At 33.7% G+C, this 19,588-nt stretch overlaps 1 protein-coding gene across 1 annotated transcript in view; it reads right to left on the reverse strand.

The window, feature by feature from the left end:
- Positions 1 to 7,189: 7,189 nt before the first annotated feature.
- The window catches only part of LOC123523874 (ADP-ribosylation factor GTPase-activating protein 1-like), a 59,673-nt gene continuing 47,274 nt past the window's right edge, over positions 7,190 to 19,588 (reverse strand). The window contains exons 9-11 of the mRNA XM_045301613.2: positions 17,092 to 17,151; positions 14,955 to 15,091; positions 7,190 to 10,023 (exon numbers count right to left, since the gene is read on the reverse strand). Of these exons, the coding sequence (XP_045157548.2) occupies positions 9,504 to 10,023; positions 14,955 to 15,091; positions 17,092 to 17,151 (717 nt within the window). The 3' untranslated portion in view covers positions 7,190 to 9,503. The remainder of the gene's footprint in view (positions 10,024 to 14,954; positions 15,092 to 17,091; positions 17,152 to 19,588) is intronic.

Raw genomic sequence — 19,588 nt, forward strand, 5'->3', positions numbered from 1 at the left:
TTCATTTAAATATTACCATCCAGTTACAAGATATGAAATATGGCTATTACACCATGTTATTCTTAAATAATCATTCACCCAGTCCAATTTTAACAAACTGATATTAACCTTTTGTTCTAAAACATACACACTGAATTCACCGATTTCTACCAGACTTTCATAATAGTTGTAATTTACAATTTTTGACATAACTTTATTTTTACAATTATGTTTTAAGTCAACCCTATGAAACTGTTGTTAAAATTATTGCATAAAACAATAGTTGTGTACACAGTAAGTATACAAGGTTGTGTAACGTATCTATAGGTGGCGGCTACATTCGTTTTGAATCTGTCAATTTTCTGCAAAGAATGTTCCTAGGTATGTTCAGTAACAAATGTGAAATCAATTATGGTGATACAGACAGGTTATGTCCCTTAGACTGTTAAACATACAGCATAGCAAATGGTTTAGGCTAAAAGGATTTCCATAAAAAAGGTAAGCAATACATTTAGAGCAACTTTGGAGTTGTGTCACTACCAATAAGTTTTACAGTCAATTTAGTGGTCGACTACATTTCAAGATGTAAAGTTGATATTTAGTACCATCCATTTACACGACAAGACAGAAAATTCAAATATGCACCCATCAACATGAACTCAATGGGAATGTCTTTTCTTTAAAATAGTTAAGGACAGATTCACACATCTGCATTTTGTCTGCAACTAACAACTCAGTTGAACATCATCTGTCTTATGACAGTCTGCACGTCTATTTGGAGCCCTTCCACCTTATTTCTAGCTTACACTTTTAAAAATACCTTAACAATCTTTTAGTTTAAAAAGGGACATAATTTTTGCAAAAATGTAAGCTTAAGTTATGAAACTTGCAATGTGAGGGTCATCCAATGATGCCAAAGACTTATGGAGAATTTGAAAACATTTGATAAAGACATTCCTGAGAAAGATGCTCACATGTAATTCTGTAACCAAATTTCTTTGGATCATAATGTTAACAAAAGAAAAGCCAGTTATTATGTAACTTACCAAGTAAGGTCATCTAATGATGTAAAGTCATCTGTGAAGTTTGAAAGCATTTGACCTACCATGATAATATTTATTGAAAATACTGCTTACATGTAAAACTTTAACAAGAAATTCTATGTTAAAAAGTGGCATAATTCTGACAAAATAACAGCTAGAGTTATGTTACTTGTCCTGTCAGGTCATCTCATGAAAAATGCAAAATACAAGTGTGAATTTTAAAAACCTTTGGCCTAGTAGTCTAGAGAAACCTGCTTACATGCAAAACTTTTGTAACATGTCACTCATGCAGAAGTTGAGTGCCAAGAAAAGCTCAACTATTTGAAAAATTTCAAATAGTCGAGCTAAAAATAGAACGGACACATACATAATGTACTTCAAGTTTACTAATTGCACATCACAGACAATATCTTCAACATAATACCAATAGTTCTAAAGTCTTACTTCAAGTCATAGTATCATTTCATATCATGTCATGTATCTAAAATTGCTTCATAGAACTATTTCAATACACATTACATAGACAGATGTACATTTATTGAGATTTAATAATATTTAACAATTACATATCTAAAGGGTAACTTTATTACTTATAATGAAATATATTTGAAGTGCTTAGCCTATAATTCCAGACTGCTATATGCAGAGGGACAATTGTATGTGTAATTATTAAACCTGTATGGCATTCAAATCCGAGAAATAAATTTTACTAAAGAAATAGAACTTCGAAAAACATCATTACATTTTTCTTTATGTTTGATCAAATATTAATTAGAATGAGGAGAAATACTTGTATGCATTCAATTTGTTTAGTCTTTAAGTCTGAAATCTATGAATGTGAATTGAAATGTACTAAAAGAGCAAGAATCGAAAGTTTATCCTGCAAGTAGTAAGTAAAATGACACAATTAGTTCAAGCATTAGTTTCACAAGTTTTCCTACAATAAGAAATGTCAGAGATCATCTTCAAAAAGCAAAACAAAAATAACCAACATTTCAGACAATTAAGATCTTTAGACATGAAATGTTGCAGATCAAGTTAAAAAGTATATAAGCTATATAATTCAACTTTGATATCACATGTAATATGTATGTTGAGAAAAATCTCAACTCAAGAACAAGAAAAAGATCTCAGGCCAGGCCTTAAAGAGAAATTTATTAAAATTTAAGTGTCATTAAAAGTCATGAATAAGTATCATGTGCATGTTAAAATTCTTTAAAACCTTATCTTGATGTAATGACTTATATATGAATCTCTACTAAAATGTTTCTATATTAATAAATGGCTGCAATCAGTGAAATAGTAAATTCATCATTCTAACACTATCTAATTTGTCATTTCATTATACAATAACTGAAAACAACAATGATAAAATCTGCAATTAAATCAACGCCTGACGTGTGGACTGGGGAACAACACTGTAACGTCAAACTGCAAAATGACATCTGCTATCAATATGACAATACACTGATAAATGAAATTAAAATAGCATATTTTTTTCTCATAATATTTAAAGAACATGTTAGAATGAAAATAAACAATGCCTTCCTGTGATTTATCATGTGATTTACCATGGTTTGTCATTCAAATGCTTGAATACTTAACCACTTTGGCTAACATTTGTGGTTAAATTCATGAATATCTGACATTGAACCATGACAAATCAAATGATAATCCATGCAATTGCATTGTTTATTTGATAAATGTATTAACAGTCTTATGAAAAAATACAGAGTCACAAAAAATACTATTTACATGGAAGCCATCAGGAGGATTTCAATATACAATACAGTGAATACTTAATTTCAAAGTATTTTTCATATCAAATATCTACCTAGAAACTATAAACAGCAGTGTAATGGTTGGTATATTTTCTGTCTCCCTCACATTTACATATGATTATAGTGTTACTAATCTGGAATTCATTTTACATAAATATAAAATAGTTGTCTCCCTTGCACTACAATGCCCTCCATAACACTTACTTAGCTATGATAACATAGATATAGAGGGGTATTATCACTAATTGAACATTTCTACAGCTGTGATATAAAGTATACAATAAATGGAGGTTGCTGGTGTTGAAATCATACATGCGCAGATGTGATGAATATTTTAAAGCATTTTAACAAACAGCAAGTTTGGTCCCGTGATACATGAAAGACATGTTTTATTAAATGTGTGACTATCATACATCTCTTGCTCTCTAACAATATTAATGCCCGTGCACTCTGAAACTGTGAATGAGCCATGCCATGAGAAAACCAACATAGTGCATTTGCGATCAGCATGGATCCTGACCAGCCTGCGCATCCGTGCAGTCTGGTCAGGATCCATGCTGTCCGCTATTGGTTTCTCTCATTGCAATAGGCCTTGAAAGCAAACAGCATGGATCCTGACCAGACTGCGCGGATGCACAGGCTGGTCTGGATCCATGCTGGTCGCAAAGCCACTATGTTGGTTTTCTCATGGCATGGCTCAAATATTTTATCTAGAAAGCTGGAAAAAATTAGATATGTGTCTATAGGACACTGGTGCCCTAATAGCCTTTCACTGTACATGGTTTCATGACCCCAGTAAAACATTTTTCAAGATTTATGGCACACAAACTTTTAAGCACTTAAATCCCTAAGAGAATATCTGGTACATAACTTCACATGCTATGTAACAATCCTCTAATGTTTTATGACTAGGTATATATCCATATCTTTGTTATGCTAGTAGAAAATTGCAAAATTTTCTAACTTAAAATTCTGTTTACATATGAGCATTTTAGAGTCTGAAGAAATATATATATCTTTGATGTGTCCAAGGTTCTTCCATCAGTCTAGTTCTGTCTCAAATGTTTCACAGTCTATTTATGTGTCGTGTCCCAGTCTGGTTCTGTCTCAAATGTTTCCCACTCTACCTGTGTGCTAACAGTGTCCTAGTCTGCATCTGTCCAAAATATTTTACAGTCTAAGTTCAACCTCCCACACAGTGGTACCTTTCCAGCTATGGGATCTGTAACTGTTCAATCTGAGGGTTACACTGTCTGCTGCTTGAAGAATAGGACCTTTTGCAGCCACAAACACAGTGATCCAGAAAGATTTTCTTTCAAGTATCTATCATTTTGCTTAACTGAACATTTTCGTGCTATATCTGAGACGACAGTGCAGTGGTTGATGCATCCCTAGGGGAGATAACCACTTAGAGCTAGAGTCCAGTCATGTCTCTGATAAGCTTTGGTTTAGTGATGTACTATTCGTCCCAGTTTTGCTGTCTGTCAAGTTATTTATAACATGAAACCCAGTCTAGTTTTTCCTCTAAAACGCCTCAGTCTAGTCGTGTTACTGAATTGTTCCAGTCTACTCAGGCCACTGACTTGTTTAAATACAGTGGCAATTCTAGTGTATTCCAGTCATGTCACACAAACAAGTGTGTCCCAGTCTAGAGAAGTATATCTGGTGATCAGTCAAGATTTATTCAAATAGTAAGACTCTTGTAACCTAGACTGAATGAAATCAATTTTTCACCGATTTTTAATCTTTCTGAACCTTTATAGGCAGCTTAAAAATGCTGTGCTTGACATACAATTATTTCTTCAGCCCGTTATCCAATTATTTTAACCCTTACCCTGCTAAATTTCTATAATGAACTTGTCCATCTTGGTTTGCACTGGTAGCAAAGCCAGAATGACTTGCCGCCAGCAGAGTTAATCACTTGAATATTGCAAAGGATTATGAACTGTACCAATTAATCAAAGTCTAAAAGTGGGTTAAATGATTGGGCTGCATTCAGAATGTTCTTTCACCTGTAAGAAAACTGTTCAATAATGTGATTACTTCCCTATATTACATAAGAGAATTCCCCACAGACTGGTTTAATATTATTATAATGGAAGCATCCATCAAAAGATGAATTGTATTCTAGCTTTCCAACAGAGTCTTCCATAAATTGCTTCAAGTGGCTAAATAAAATATTCGGTAATAAAATAATTTTCATTATAAATTTTTTGGATCAAAGGTGAAAAATAGGACCACTTTGACTTTATTCGTTTTGCTTTGTTGGTTTTGTGATATTTTAGATATCTACTTCTTGCATTCAGCCCTAAAATCATTTAAGGGGCATATAAATTTAGCTGTCAATCAAGGAGAAACCTTTTGCCTATGTTAAATGGCAGGCAGACTTTTATCTTTAACATGATGTCATTTCTTAACAATTTCATTCATATATAGTTGATCAGTTTCACATCACTTCCTACATTTTTGACCAATGCTAATTTCCTTATTTCTCAAAATGATCAATAAAAATACCTTGGGGTGAAATAATGGTGGCTAGATTGTTGGGGATATCATTCGTCGAGTATCAATTGTATTTTATTAATGCAAACGGCTATCTTTCCTTTTTTTGTTACCCTAAATGGAAAATTATAGCCAAGTTCATAATTCTATTATAACAATATGAAGATAGTTCTCAGTTTAAAATTAATATAATGTGTTTTAAAAGGGAATCTTTTTCCATTACAACCTTTGTATAGTCATATGACTGTTCACCCATATCGGGCTTTGCTTGTGTAGAAACTACCTATTGCTATACATATTCAATTCTTAATAAAGAACTGACTGGGGTGGACCAATCTAACCTGACAAGATACTTTGTGTAGGTTTCATTTGAAGAGGAAAGACAAAACTGATTAAAAACACCAGTTAGACAGAAGCAATCCAGAAGCAAAGGGAAAAGGAAAAACACTTTTAGTTTATACTAATTCATTTTAGCTTAATAGTAATGAAAGCTTCAAGCTTATCTGAACCACTCTTGAATCCACTTCCTGAAAAATCCTGTGCTGGTGTCATACAAGAAGGCATGGTCGAGACCTCAGCTGAGTTTGAACCAATGACCCCTGGGTTTAAGCAACCAACACCTTAACCACTAGACCACTTCTATCCTTTAAATGAACACTCTTAAATGGACTAAATGAAAAAAAAGAAGATTAAACACTGATCTCAAATTCAAAACGAGAGGTGGAGAACTTGCCAATTAACATTGCAATATAGAAAGGGCCAAAAATCTGATACCCGGTATTATTTTTACTAACTTTGAAAATATGTAGGTGAATAACTGAGGATTGAAGAGGAAAACTAATGAAACATCAGTTATGCTAATGGAAGAAAGGCAGATAATAACAAATCTCAAATGCATTTCAATATTGAAGGAGAACAATCTGACCATTGTTTTGTTTTTGTTACATTGAAAGCTGGAACAGAAAATTTATACAGATGCTAAATGCCAACCAGTCACTACAGTAATGAAACAGTCAAAGATTTATGATATGCTCAGCTGTCTTGAAACTAAAACTATTGGATAAATAAATGAATTTCATTTCTTAGAAACTGCACTGTTTTTTAGAAATACAATCAATTACATTTAGAATTCTTCCAATATGCAAGAACTTCAGTGATAGAATTACAATGCTAAAATAAGAGTCTAATTTCGATGGAATTCTAAGTCACTGTGCAATGGTGTAAGGTAACATGAAGACAAGCTATAGCTGGAGGTTTCTGTCATGTAATTTACATGAGTTCATTAATTCTGTGCTAGTACTGACTTGTTCTCTGCAAGTAACTTGCAACTTCCCCACATGAATAAGAGGTTAATGCTGTCAGAGAGAGAACATTTGTATAACCCATGGATGCCCGCAGTCTTAGATAGCACTCATTTTACTCAGGGAATGAATCTTTCGATCTATAGGCTTGTGCTCTACTGTTTTAACTTCTTAATATTTTTTACATGATGACCTTCAATGATACATATCTATCACTTCCAACAGATACCCTGTATCCATAGAAAACATCTTTTAATATAACATGTATAAAACATTCAGCTTCTTTTCAAAATGCTATTCAAACAGATCACTGTAATACCTGAAAGGGCAATCATGCAGGACCAAAAGAAAGATATACAAAAATACAATCTTGCTGGCATTTGTGGGAGTTTATGTTCCTTATGGGACATACTGTAAGTTCTCAATATTTTTTTTTTACACCAGAAATAATGAAATTTATTTATCTATTTGGGTTTTATGGTGCACCAACACAGTATAGGTTATATGGCGCCAAACAGGACTACAAAAGAAATAATGAAATGTATCAAATCACTGTTAGAATAAAAACAAGTTTAACCAATACTGAAATATTACATTTAATACCATTGGTGATCTTATATATCTTACATACTGATATTTCATCTAAAACAAATATTAATTCAAAATATCTAAAACTGTTTTCCTACAATCAGAGAAAACATACCAATTTTTAAAATTCACTTAAAAATACTGTACTATGGATGTTTTGGACATGGTCTGTAATAAAATGTTACTAACCAAGTGTTTTCATCTAATTGGCCTTGTTATTGGTCTAAGGTTGGTCATATTGGCCCGAGGTCAAAGGCCAATATGACTGCTTAAGGACAAGTAACAAAGCTAACATGCAGTCACTTGATGAATGACAAATTTTACTATTCAACTTTACAACAACTCTTACGATAAAACAAAAATACTATTATAATTTTAACAAAAACAATTAAAACTAACTTTTACATTTTTAGGCGTGCATCTAAAATCTGTAAGGACTATAGACTGCCTGTATTACACTGTCTACAAAATGGCATCGTTAAAGCTACTTCTCCATATCTGGCCTTCTTTTTTTAAACCAGTCTAAATGCTTCAATTCCATATTGGCCCTAATTTTCTTATATTGGCCCTGATCTTCTTGTATCGGCTCTGCTGTAATTTGTATTCATTCTACCCTTTTCATATGACATACTCAATTGATGTAATATCTTTTGATATATTGTAAAGTTGAATAATAACTCTCCTTATTCACCAACAATATGGAACAGTGAGAAACTGATAAAAAAATTAGCATTGGAATACCAGGACACTACAGTATGATTGTGTTCAATGATAATATTACAAAGACAAAATACAGCTACAATGTTTCCAGTAAAATGTCCAAAATTGTTCAAATACTAAAATATCATATGTTATAAATTGTAATACGTGTATACTATGCCTGATAGATCTACTCATTTCTTTTACAATATGCATGGAACAGAAGCAGTGCTTTTGCAACAAGGGACACGTTAAGTAGCAATTAATCATTATATAAAATGGCTAATTTCAGGACTAAAAGTGAACTTTTCAGGGCCAACCTCACAAGATGAAAGACAAAAATATGGTAATTAAGCAGTGTAGTTTTAAGAATTCTCTTTGATTTATGGTGTTTTCAAAAGAATTTCAGTAAAATTTAAGGAAACAATTTGTTTATGGAAATTTATGCATAAAAGAAAAGCCTGTGATGGGTAACAATAAAGTCTACGTAATCTTGCACATGTAAATTAACAATTTCTTTTAAACATTTCTTTCTAGAAAATTCTGCATTTTCTTCTTTGATATATCAACAATGTTCTAGCTTTTTGTCCTTCAGAGAGTTACAAAGCAAATAAATTTTTGAGTAGATTCCATGCAGATTTCATTTTCCAGTGTCTGAAGTCAGACTGACTTATCTTGTTTCTAGCAATTACAACAACCTTTTTTTTTTCTTAAATAAAACAAAATAAATAATACTAGATGTTAGAACAAATGTACAACAAATGTATTTTCATGCAAGATTTTACATGGAAACTAAATCTTAGGCCAGTACAAATTAACCAATTTTTTATCGCCCAAGACTGAAGGATGTGTAAATGTATGGTGAGCAAATATGCACATCTTTTTCACTTTTTACAGAAAAATTTCAGGTTGAAAATTGCACAGGAACATACAAATATATTATGTTTTAATAACAAATTACATTGCATGACAATAAAAATAAGGTCTACGGCAGATGCTCTTCCAAAAATTAAATCATACTGGCCTTAAATTTGTTTGTCTATAATTTGATCTAGACTTCACTGAAGTATATGTCTAAGTATCAACAATTAATTCTAAAACAATTCTTTTTGCACATTAAAAGGGAATTTAACCAGCAAACACTGATAAAACATAATAAAAGTGATCAAGTTACAAACTTACTGATCCTGGTATATTTCTAAAACTTTCTTCATAAAAGAATTTTCTTAAAGATGCAAATGATTTATCTATAAACTACAGAAGAATTTGATCAATTTAAAAGTTGAGGAATCTACCATTCAACTTGGAATTTTTATTCAAAAACTTTGTCCAGCAGACTTTAATTTTAAATTATTTTTTTTTACAAATTCTAATTTCACATAATATACAATCAGCATATGCTTTCAATAAAAACTATAACAGGGTTGTTATCATAGTGAATTAATCATTCTTTTCATCTTTTCTCTCTTTCTAAGATCTCACTATATAATGAACACAAAAACTGAAACTATAAACGATTTTCTTTAGCATTTTTACAAATATTGAATTGCTTATTAACGGAATTTTTATTTCACTAACATAAATTACCATAGGAACAGACAACATTAGATTCATTTAGTTTTACTATCCAGCTCTAAAGTCTGCCAGTCATCATCATCACCGTCCGCCCATACATCATTGTCCCAACCAGAGTTATTTGCCCCTGTTTCTATATTGCTACTGTCATTTATATCCAAGTCCAACAGATTGCCAACTAATGGATCCTTTGGCTTCTTGGAGGAATGTTTATTGGAAGATGTATCAATGCCCCAGTCCTCTACATTCCAACCATCTGAATCACTTGATTTTGTTTTTAAACTTTCCTTCTTTTTCATATTTTGACTAGATTTTAACGATTTTTTGTCTTTCCCATCAATCTGACCCCAATCGTCCCAATTATCTTCATTGTTACTATTTTTAGATTGTTTATGTTTGGAAGACCTTGATCCACTATCATCATCATCATTTAGCCAATCCTCAAGTGCCTGATCATCACCGTTTTCTTCAGCGTTATTCCATCCGGAATTTTTATCATCGGACCAGCCGCCCCAGTCATCCTCGTCCTTCAACAGTTTATTCTGACTTTGATCACTGAAACAGGAAAGGAAAAACAACAAGTCAGAAAACAAGAGCTGTCGGATGACAGCGCGCTCGACTATTCGAAGAATTGATTGAAGAATGGGGTCAAAATATTTCCATAGATTTTCAGACTAAACAAAAAAATGGATTAAACAAAAAATGTTCCTTTATTTGTGGATTTCGATTAGTCTTGCACTAAATGGCAATGTGTGACCATGATGGCAAATATGTTAAGTTATATGTTAGGCAAAACATGGATTTATATGAAAAATTTAACTAATTTCCAAGTCCAAAAAGGGCCATAATTCAGTCAAAATAGTTGACAGAGTTATGTACTCTTGCCTACAGATGGAAATCATGTTGATAAACTAGTGTTAAAAGTTTCAAAGCCACAGTTCAAATAGTTTTGACAAAATGCTGACTTGTAAAAAAAACTGAACAAATTTGAAAGTCCAAAAAGGGCCATAATTCAGTCAAAATAGTTGTCAGAGTTATGTACTCTTGCCTAGAGATGGAAATCATAATGATAAACAAGTGTTTAAAGTTTAAAAGACATATGTCAAATAGTCTTTACAAAACATGGACATATACAAAACAGAACCAGTTTCCAACTTCAACAAGAGCCATGTCAGACATGGCTAATCCCCCCACCGGGCATATCATAATTGAAGGATGTGGTCCGCATCAGGGGTTTTAAGATGTGGAAGAAAGAATAAGTCAGTAGTGAGGTGGTTTACTGCTAAATTTTATTAATTTTCATGAAGAGTATAGCTATGATGTTTTTCTATATGGCTACTGTAAAAAGAAGGAATGGAAAGCTAACAGGGAACAAGAGTGCCAGAATGTCACAATATATGCCTGTCAAAGCAAATTTCTTTACTCTAGCAGCTGTATTTGCAAATGGAATGTTAATTTTGTGGTTGTTTAGTAATCATTGTAAGTCTTTTGTTTTTTAAAGTCCACAAAAAAAACTCCTTACTAGGTAGAGATACCTTATATATAATAAAATTAATAAAATACACCTAAAACTGGAGAGTAACATCTATGCTGTACCACAGAAAAGTGGTCTTGTTTTTTCCCTAGGGTCAATTATAAAAATGTTACAATATAAGTTATTTATAGTAACAACTAAGGGAAGTTAATCTTTAAAAAAAAAAAAAAAAAAAAAAAAAAAAAAAAATGCAAGTCCACACAAAAATCTTTATCAGGAAGAGACTGGTCAAAATACACCTCAAAATTGGATTTAGCATGTTTGTTGTACTACAGAAAAGTTGTCTCAATTTTTCCCTACGACTAGTAATGAAAAAGTTACAATAAAAGCTATTTAAAGTAACAACAAAGGGAAGTAATTCTAAAGAAGGGAACTGCGCATGACACTTCGTCTCATGATGGTGTATAATTGTGCCAAGTTACATCAAAATCCCTCTATGCATGAAGAAGAAATGCTTCGGACAAAGTCATTCTTGTATCTGACCTTTGGCCTCTAAGTGTGACCTTGACCTTAGGCCTAGTGACCTGGATCTTGCGCATGACACTCCGTCTCGTGGTGGTGAACATTTGTGCCAAGTTATATCAAAATCCCTCAATGCATGAAGAAGAAATGCTCCGGACAAGGTTTTTATTCTTGTATCCTTTGACCTCTAAGTGTGACCTTGACCTTAGACCTAGGGACCTGGTTCATGCGTATGACACTCCGCCTCGTGGTGGTAAACATTTGTGCCAAGATATATCAAAATCCCTCCATGCATGAAGAAGATATGCTCCGGACAAATTTTTTTAAGAAAATATGATAAAGGGGAATAACTCAAAAAATAGGCAAGGTAGAGTTATTGTTCTTGCACACTGCACTTCCTCCTAATGTGTTCTATCAGTGTATGAAGTTTGAAGAAAATCCCTCCAGTACTTTTGGGGTTATGCTCCGGACAAAATGTTTTAAGAAAATATGTTAAAGGGGAATAACTCAAAAAATAGGCAAGGTAGAGTTATTGTTCTTGCACACTGCACTTCCTCCCAATGTGTTCTATCAGTGTATGAAGTTTGAAGAAAATCCCTCCAGTACTTTTGGAGTTATGCTCTGGACAAAATTTTTTAAGAAAATAAGATAAAGGGGAATAACTCAAAAAATAGGCAAGGTAGAGTTATTGTTCTTGCACACTGCACTTCCTCCCAATGTGTTCTATCAGTGTATGAAGTTTGAAGAAAATCCCTCAAGTACTTTTGGAGTTATGGTCCGGACAAAGATCGTTGCGGACGCACGGACGGACGGACGGACGCACGGACGGAGAGCATTTCTAATATCCCCTTCACCTTTGGTGGGGGGATAAAAAAGGGCCATAATTCAGCCAAAAAAGATGAGAGAGTTACGTACTCTTGCCTACTGATAGAGACTATTATACTGAAATAGATATAAAAGTTTCAAAGCCATATGTCAAACACTTTACACAAAATATAAACTGGTACGAAAAACTTAACCAAGATTTCTAAGTCAAAAGGGGCCATAATTCAGTCAAAATGCTTGATGGAGTTATGTACTATTGCCTACAACTGGATATTGTGATGGTAAACAAGTGTTGAAAGTTTCAAAGCTTTATCTCAAAAGACTTTGTCAAAATGTGGACTGGTACGAAAAACTTAACCAAGATTTCTAAGTCAAAAAGGGGCCATAATTCAACCAAAATGCTTGATGGAGTTATGTACTCTTGCCTACAACTGGACATGGTGATGGTAAACAAGTGTTGAAAGTTTCAAAACTTTATCTCAAAAGACTTTGTCAAAATATGAACTGGTACGAAAAACTTAACCAACATTTCTAAGTCAAAAGGGGCCATAATTCAGTCAAAATGCTTGACAGAGTTCTGTACTCTTGCCTATAACTGGACATGGTGATGGTAAACAAGTGTTGAAAGTTTCAAAGCTTTATCTCAAAAGACTTTGTCAAAATATGAACTGGTACGAAAAACTTAACCAAGATTTCTAAGTCAAAAGGGGCCATAATTCAGTCAAAATGCTTGACAGAGTTATGTACTCTTGCCTATAACTGGACATGGTGATGGTAAACAAGAGTTGAAAGTTTCAAAGCTTTATCTCAAAAGACTTTGTCAAAATGTGGACTGGTACGAAAAACTTAACCAGGGTGTGACGCCGAGGCTGACGCCGACACCGACGCCGACGCCGACGCCGTGGTGAGTAGGATAGCTCTACTTATTCTTCGAATAGTCGAGCTAAAAATAACAACAGGCTCATCAGAATGTGGAAATAGCACCATTTTATACAGCATTTCCTTGAAGTGATAGTGGTCTGGAAACCTAAGCTGTATTCACAGATTCTCAAGTACATGACAACTTCCTGAGACAAATCAGAGGTGGAAGACGACTGACTCCTGACATATCTTCCTATGACAAATTATCTCAAAGAAAACTCCCTTTATCTGGGTATCACCTCATAAATTAATAGTTTTGTGCTCTATTTACCAAATTAAATGGGTAGGCGAGACAATTACATGTGAGCCATATATTTCAATCTGCACCTTCAACTAGCTATAGATTCTTTTTCTTGGATACCATATTCTTCCATTAACACAAGAAATAAAACAAAAGTTTCCCTTTTAAGCTCTAATTTATTACAGCAGCATATGAATTTCTGCATTCATTCATAAATTTCAGCAGGCAAGTCATCTTATCCCCCAGGGTGTCAGTCGAGGTTTTCTGACACTGGCAAAAACAGGTGACAATCCTGTCTGGCAGCCTAGAAAACTGATTCTACCAGTCACTGCCCTGTACTTTTATTTCTCAGATAATCATAACTTAATACATATGATACAGTTGTTACCAGTGACAACAGGGGAACATGGTGACATCTAAAAATAATCTGTCATTTTTCTGTGACTATCTAATCATCAAACAACTAATGTAAACTAGCACAGGTACTGTATTTCTTCTAAGTATCACCACAATTTAGCACAATGAAAACCATTAGTAATAATAACAGCGGTAAAAGACAATTACCTAGCTCCTTACTAATACACCATTACAGATGAAAAGAGACTTCATCAATCTCTTTATTATTGAGAATGAACTTTTGTGTACTGTATGAACTTTAATGAAAATGTATTTACAACAGTTACTTAATGGACAATGTCTCAGACAAGCAAATGCAAGTTGTAACATTCAGCATTTCTGTTACAGATATCTTTAGAAAATTCATCTGTTTTCAAAGAAATTAATAACTGAGCCGTGCCATGAGAAAACCAACATAGTGGCTTTGCGACCAGCATGGATCCAGACCAGCCTGCGCATCCACGCAGTCTGGTCAGGATCCATGCTGTTCGCTACCAGTCTCTCTAATTACTATAGGCTTTGAAAGCAAACAGCATGGATCCTGACCAGACTGCGCAGATGCGCAGGCTGGTCTGGATCCATGCTGGTCGCAAACCCACTATGCTGGTTTTCTCATGGCATGGCTCAATTATATTTTACTTGAAACAGCACTTGCCTTATCACAAGAATTACATTGAATTCTGCCTTTGGATGCATTAGTCTCTAAATTTGTGGCATTAAAGTTATTAAAATTTAATAACTGATATCAAAGATAACAAGTGATATCAAAAATAATAACTGATATAGAAGAAAATGACAGTAAAATGTAAAGGAGAAGTAATGACAAAAGGCAATTAACTTCGCACAAGATATTTATACTTTTTTGTTGCTGGGTTTCAAGTCGCACCATCACAATATTTAGATCAAAGTTATGATGATTTTCCAGCTCTGATGATGGAGGAGGACACAAAATACCCCTCCAGGCATTACTTCATCAGGGGCAGGCAACTGAGTAGAACCACCGACCTTCCCTAAGCCACATGGAAACTGCCGATAGCAAGAACAGGTCCACTACTTTAAACATGCTTTGGATCAGCATTTTAGCTATAATTAAGTTAAACTAGATACCTTTGATGTGTAGGAGTACCACCTCCTAACAGTGAAGATTTCTCGCCAGGGCTTGTATCCACTGAACTCAATGTCGTCTTTGGTTCACCCCATAAACTCTGGAGGTTACCCCAACCTTTCGCCCCCACACTGGAGAGCTGAAATTATTCAAGTCATAAACTTTGTAAATAGAGAGACTGACAATTTAATGTTCTAAAACTAAGTGTAGAGATGTATCATATATTCCGATTTCAATAATTAGAACACTGCTTATCATTTCTAAAATTTAAACACGTACCTGCACAGAAAAACATCATATTACTATTAACACTATACTTAGGAGCCTTTTTTGCCACTACATCTAAAAGCATACATATTGCTATCTAATACAAGATTTCAACAGTGTTTTGGTTTGATATCCGTCACCATTTTTAAACAGTGTTTTTTTTTTGATGGTTTGATATCTATCACCAGATTTCAACAGTGTTTCAATTTGATATCTATTAAACACCAGTTTTCCAAACAGTATTGTTACTAGAGTTTCCAGATTCTACTCTGGCATTAACTTGTTCTCTGCAAGTAACCAACAACTTTCCTATACAGTCTAACCCGTCTTAAGCAGCCAGCCAGGGGAAGCAGACAATTTGGCCGCTTAAACCAGGTGACTGCTGCTCGGAGGTGCAGCAAATATATGTATTACCATTGTTCAATCATGACTTTAACCTTTAGGCCCATTTCTTTTTCGTCTTTCTATAATTATTTTACCATAATACATTGACATGCATTTGCCTTCACAATACGAATGGTCTTGTTAGCAATCTTTAAACTCTGGCGTGTTTTTTATTTACAACAAAAATTGTTACAGACAATTTTCCAACTTCAAAACAAGTTTACTTACTATCTACGCTAAAATCTAAGATTGCTGTTACGTTCTGTAAAAGATCATGTGGTTTATATTTCTTCAAACACAATCAATTTCGTATGAATGTAACAGTATTTTGATGAAAGAATTTAAAAAATATCAAATATTATGATGCTAATTAGATATCAAGTATTATCTTTAACCGACATCAAACTATGAACAACAAAATTGACACGAGGTGTCACCACGCTAATTGCAGATAATTACTGGCCATATGATCGTAACAAAAAGAGGATCACACATTTGGTTATAAGTTTTAATTGAGAAGCTCATGTCATTCTGTCATTTTTGTGGTGAAGTCACGCGAAACTTAGCAATCACGTGTTTCACAAAAATCGGGTACCTTCGGCGATTATTGCCTTAAAATTGCTTTTGAAAGAAACATGGCCGCTGAAAGGGGTCAAATAAGGTGGTCGGGAGGCAATGCCGGTGGCTGATGACCGAGGATGGGAGGTGGCCGCTGAATAAAGTGAAGAAATAGAGGAAAATTTGTCGGGGCCTCATGAAATGACCACTGAACAGAGGTGACCGCTGATCAGAGGCGACCATTAGTACAGGTTAGACTGTATATATATATGAGTTGCAGTGTGCAGTGACTTCAGACATATTTTCTTCTTTTCAATTGCCACGGAGGAAAAAAATTCTTAAGGGTTCAAACTTGTTACTGCTTGATCAGGCCCCAATTCCATGAAAATACTTATGTTTGTTAATTGACTTAAGTACATTCATTTGCTTAATTTTTACTTTTCTTAAGCAAATTACCGTACTTAAGTCAATAAACAAATAAGTATTTTCGTGAAATCGGAGCCAATTGTTCCATGTTTCTTGTATATGAAACTTGAACCATACGACTGACACTGAGAAATATCTAGATTCATTAGCAACCCGTATAAAACCTTGTTCATGTTTTATCAGCATCCTGAACACACTGCAATCAAGTCATTTACAAGCTAGGAATATTTGCAGGATAATGAAAATGTCATTTAATTGTTCTCCTGTCCTGTATCCACACAATTGCACAACATCAAATATCAATATTACTTAATGTTATAGAATTGACTTGAATGTACCATTATGCTACAATAAATTTTTCCAGCCGATATAGCTAAACAAATACAGAGCATTGAATCAATCCTCAATGTAGGCTTTTTTTTTGCCAAAACCTAATGTTGTCAGTGGATCATTTATCACTTATTTAGGTCATAATATTAGCTGTATTAGCACAAAATATTTTACCTTTGAAGCAAAACCACTCATGGATTCACCAACGTCATTCAACAATGTTCCTTCTTTAACCTGTAAAACAAACAGTATTTTTCTATTATATCTAACAAAAAAAACACAAATGCAAGTCCTAATCTTCAAACACTATTCATGCCCACGAACAGTCATCATTTACCACACTTACTTAGTACCACAAAAGCTACTGCTAGCTTCTTTCAACTTTGTTCCAATTTTATGCCATAAGAGTTTATTTCAAACTCTGGCCATAATAGGAATATGAGACGCGCCATGAGAAAACAAACATACAATCCCGGCAGTCTGGTCAGGATCCATGCTGTTCACTAACAGTTTCTCCAATTGCAATAGGCTTTGAAAGCGATTAGCATGAATTCTGACCAGACTGCACAGATGCGCAGGCTGGTCTGGATCCATGCTGGTCACAATGCCACTATGTTTGTTTTCTCATGGCACGGCTCATATGTTGTATCTATGTATGTCACCTTCTGAAAATAAAGGTATTATTATTATTATTATTATTACTACTACTATTACAGCTCGCAGCCTGTTTCTTGACAATACTGTATGTCCATGAATATATCCCTCATCCCTCCCTCTGCATCAGCATTTACTGTCCTTTAGGCTAGTTAATTATGAAATTTTAATTCAATTTATAACAGGGGGAAACAACTGGTCATTCAAATAAATAAATGTTTTCATTACAAAGCAAATGAACAAAGAAATAGATCCATATTTTTTGTCCCACGTAAGGTCTCAAACAAAAGCACTGCAAAACCTCAGGCCTTAAATCACACATATTATTTTTTATAAAGAAGTGGTACAAGGTACATGTATCTGTACTCTACTTTTTCTCTTCAGAAAACCTCTTACCTCTTCACCTTTATTAGACATTTCCAAATGAACTCTTAAGATCCTAGATCTCACAATATCCTGATCTGGCATCAAAACAATCTGTCAGGATAACATTATTATGTTAAACTAGTAATCTGTATTTATGTGATATGTTTGTTTGATTGTTTGTTTGGTAAGGATTCATGACAATCTTCAATCAATACTTTCTTGATGCAACAGGGTCAGTCAACCTATATAAAGTGTTCCTGGATTCTGTACCTTGTTAACCTGCAAAGTGTTCCTGCATTCTGTATCTAGTACCCACCAAGTGTCCCTGGATTATGTATCTGTTAACCTACCAAGTGTTCTGGATTCTGTATCTATTACCCTACCTGGTGTTCTGGATTCTGTATCTATTACCCTACCAAATGAGTTTTTGTATTCTGTATTTATTACCCTACCAAATGATTTTCTGAATTCTGTATCTATTACCCTACCTGGTGTTCTGGATTCTGTATCTATTACCCTACCTGGTGTTCTGGATTCTGTATCTATTACCCTACCAAATGATTTTTTGTATTCTGTATCTATTACCCTACCAAATGATTTTCTGAATTCTGTATCCATTACCCTACCTGGTGTTCTGGATTCTGTATCTATTACCCTACCTGGTGTTCTAGATTCTGTATCTATTACCCTACCAAATGATTTTCTGAATTCTGTATCTGTTAACATATCCAGTGTCTCTGGATTCTGTATCAGTACTAAATCAAAATTGAAAACTACTCAATATGAATCTGACAGTGGGTAATGTATTGTCTTATACCGAATCTTCACAATGAATATGAATATTTCTTTAGCCTAATTTAGATTAAACTTGTTAGTCATAATCTTTAGATTAATATTCTTGGGCACATTATTCTGAGTTTTTTTTAGTGTACTTCATTTTGATAATGAAAATGCATGAAACAATCTTGTACACTTTATCCTAAATTCTGTAAAATCATCAATATTCAGCAGGGAACTAATTATCCTGATTGCATCAATAAACAAAATTAAATCCAATTAAATAATCAAAATTTTCATTACACCTACAAAGCCTTATCCCCATAAACTGATTGTTTCTCACCGAAATCCCGAAATTTTTTGTCCACAAAAATTTCAGTAGTTCTGAGCTTCCTCTGTATTCAGACAAATAAGGTTATGACCACCAGTAACAACAAAGTATAATGTTATATATAGAAAGATCAATATGCTTATTCCATTACTACTTGTAGGCTCACATCATAAAAAGTACATTACAATATACATAAATGGAAATCCTTCATTCTTCTAAATATAGATATGTTAAGATTTTTCTTTCTATATTGCAGCCCATCCCCAATCTCACATCCCTTGCAATCTTATCAGTGCTTCAATAAAACTGAAAGACTTACTAAGAGATAAAAGTACATTTTCAGCAAGTTTTCAATGTAGCACAGTATTTTTTAAAAGAATTTCAATATCAAGATTTTTCTGTAAATTTTTTTTTCTAAATTTTCTTACATATTAATTCACTAAAACTTTATCATCTCATTATAACAGACTAACTGTTTCATTTTTTTTTTAAAGATTATTTCAAAAGATTTAGAAATATGTAACTTTTATGATGATTATCACA

The sequence above is a fragment of the Mercenaria mercenaria genome, chromosome 3 (assembly GCF_021730395.1).
Source record: "Mercenaria mercenaria strain notata chromosome 3, MADL_Memer_1, whole genome shotgun sequence".
Lineage (NCBI taxonomy): Eukaryota > Metazoa > Mollusca > Bivalvia > Venerida > Veneridae > Mercenaria > Mercenaria mercenaria.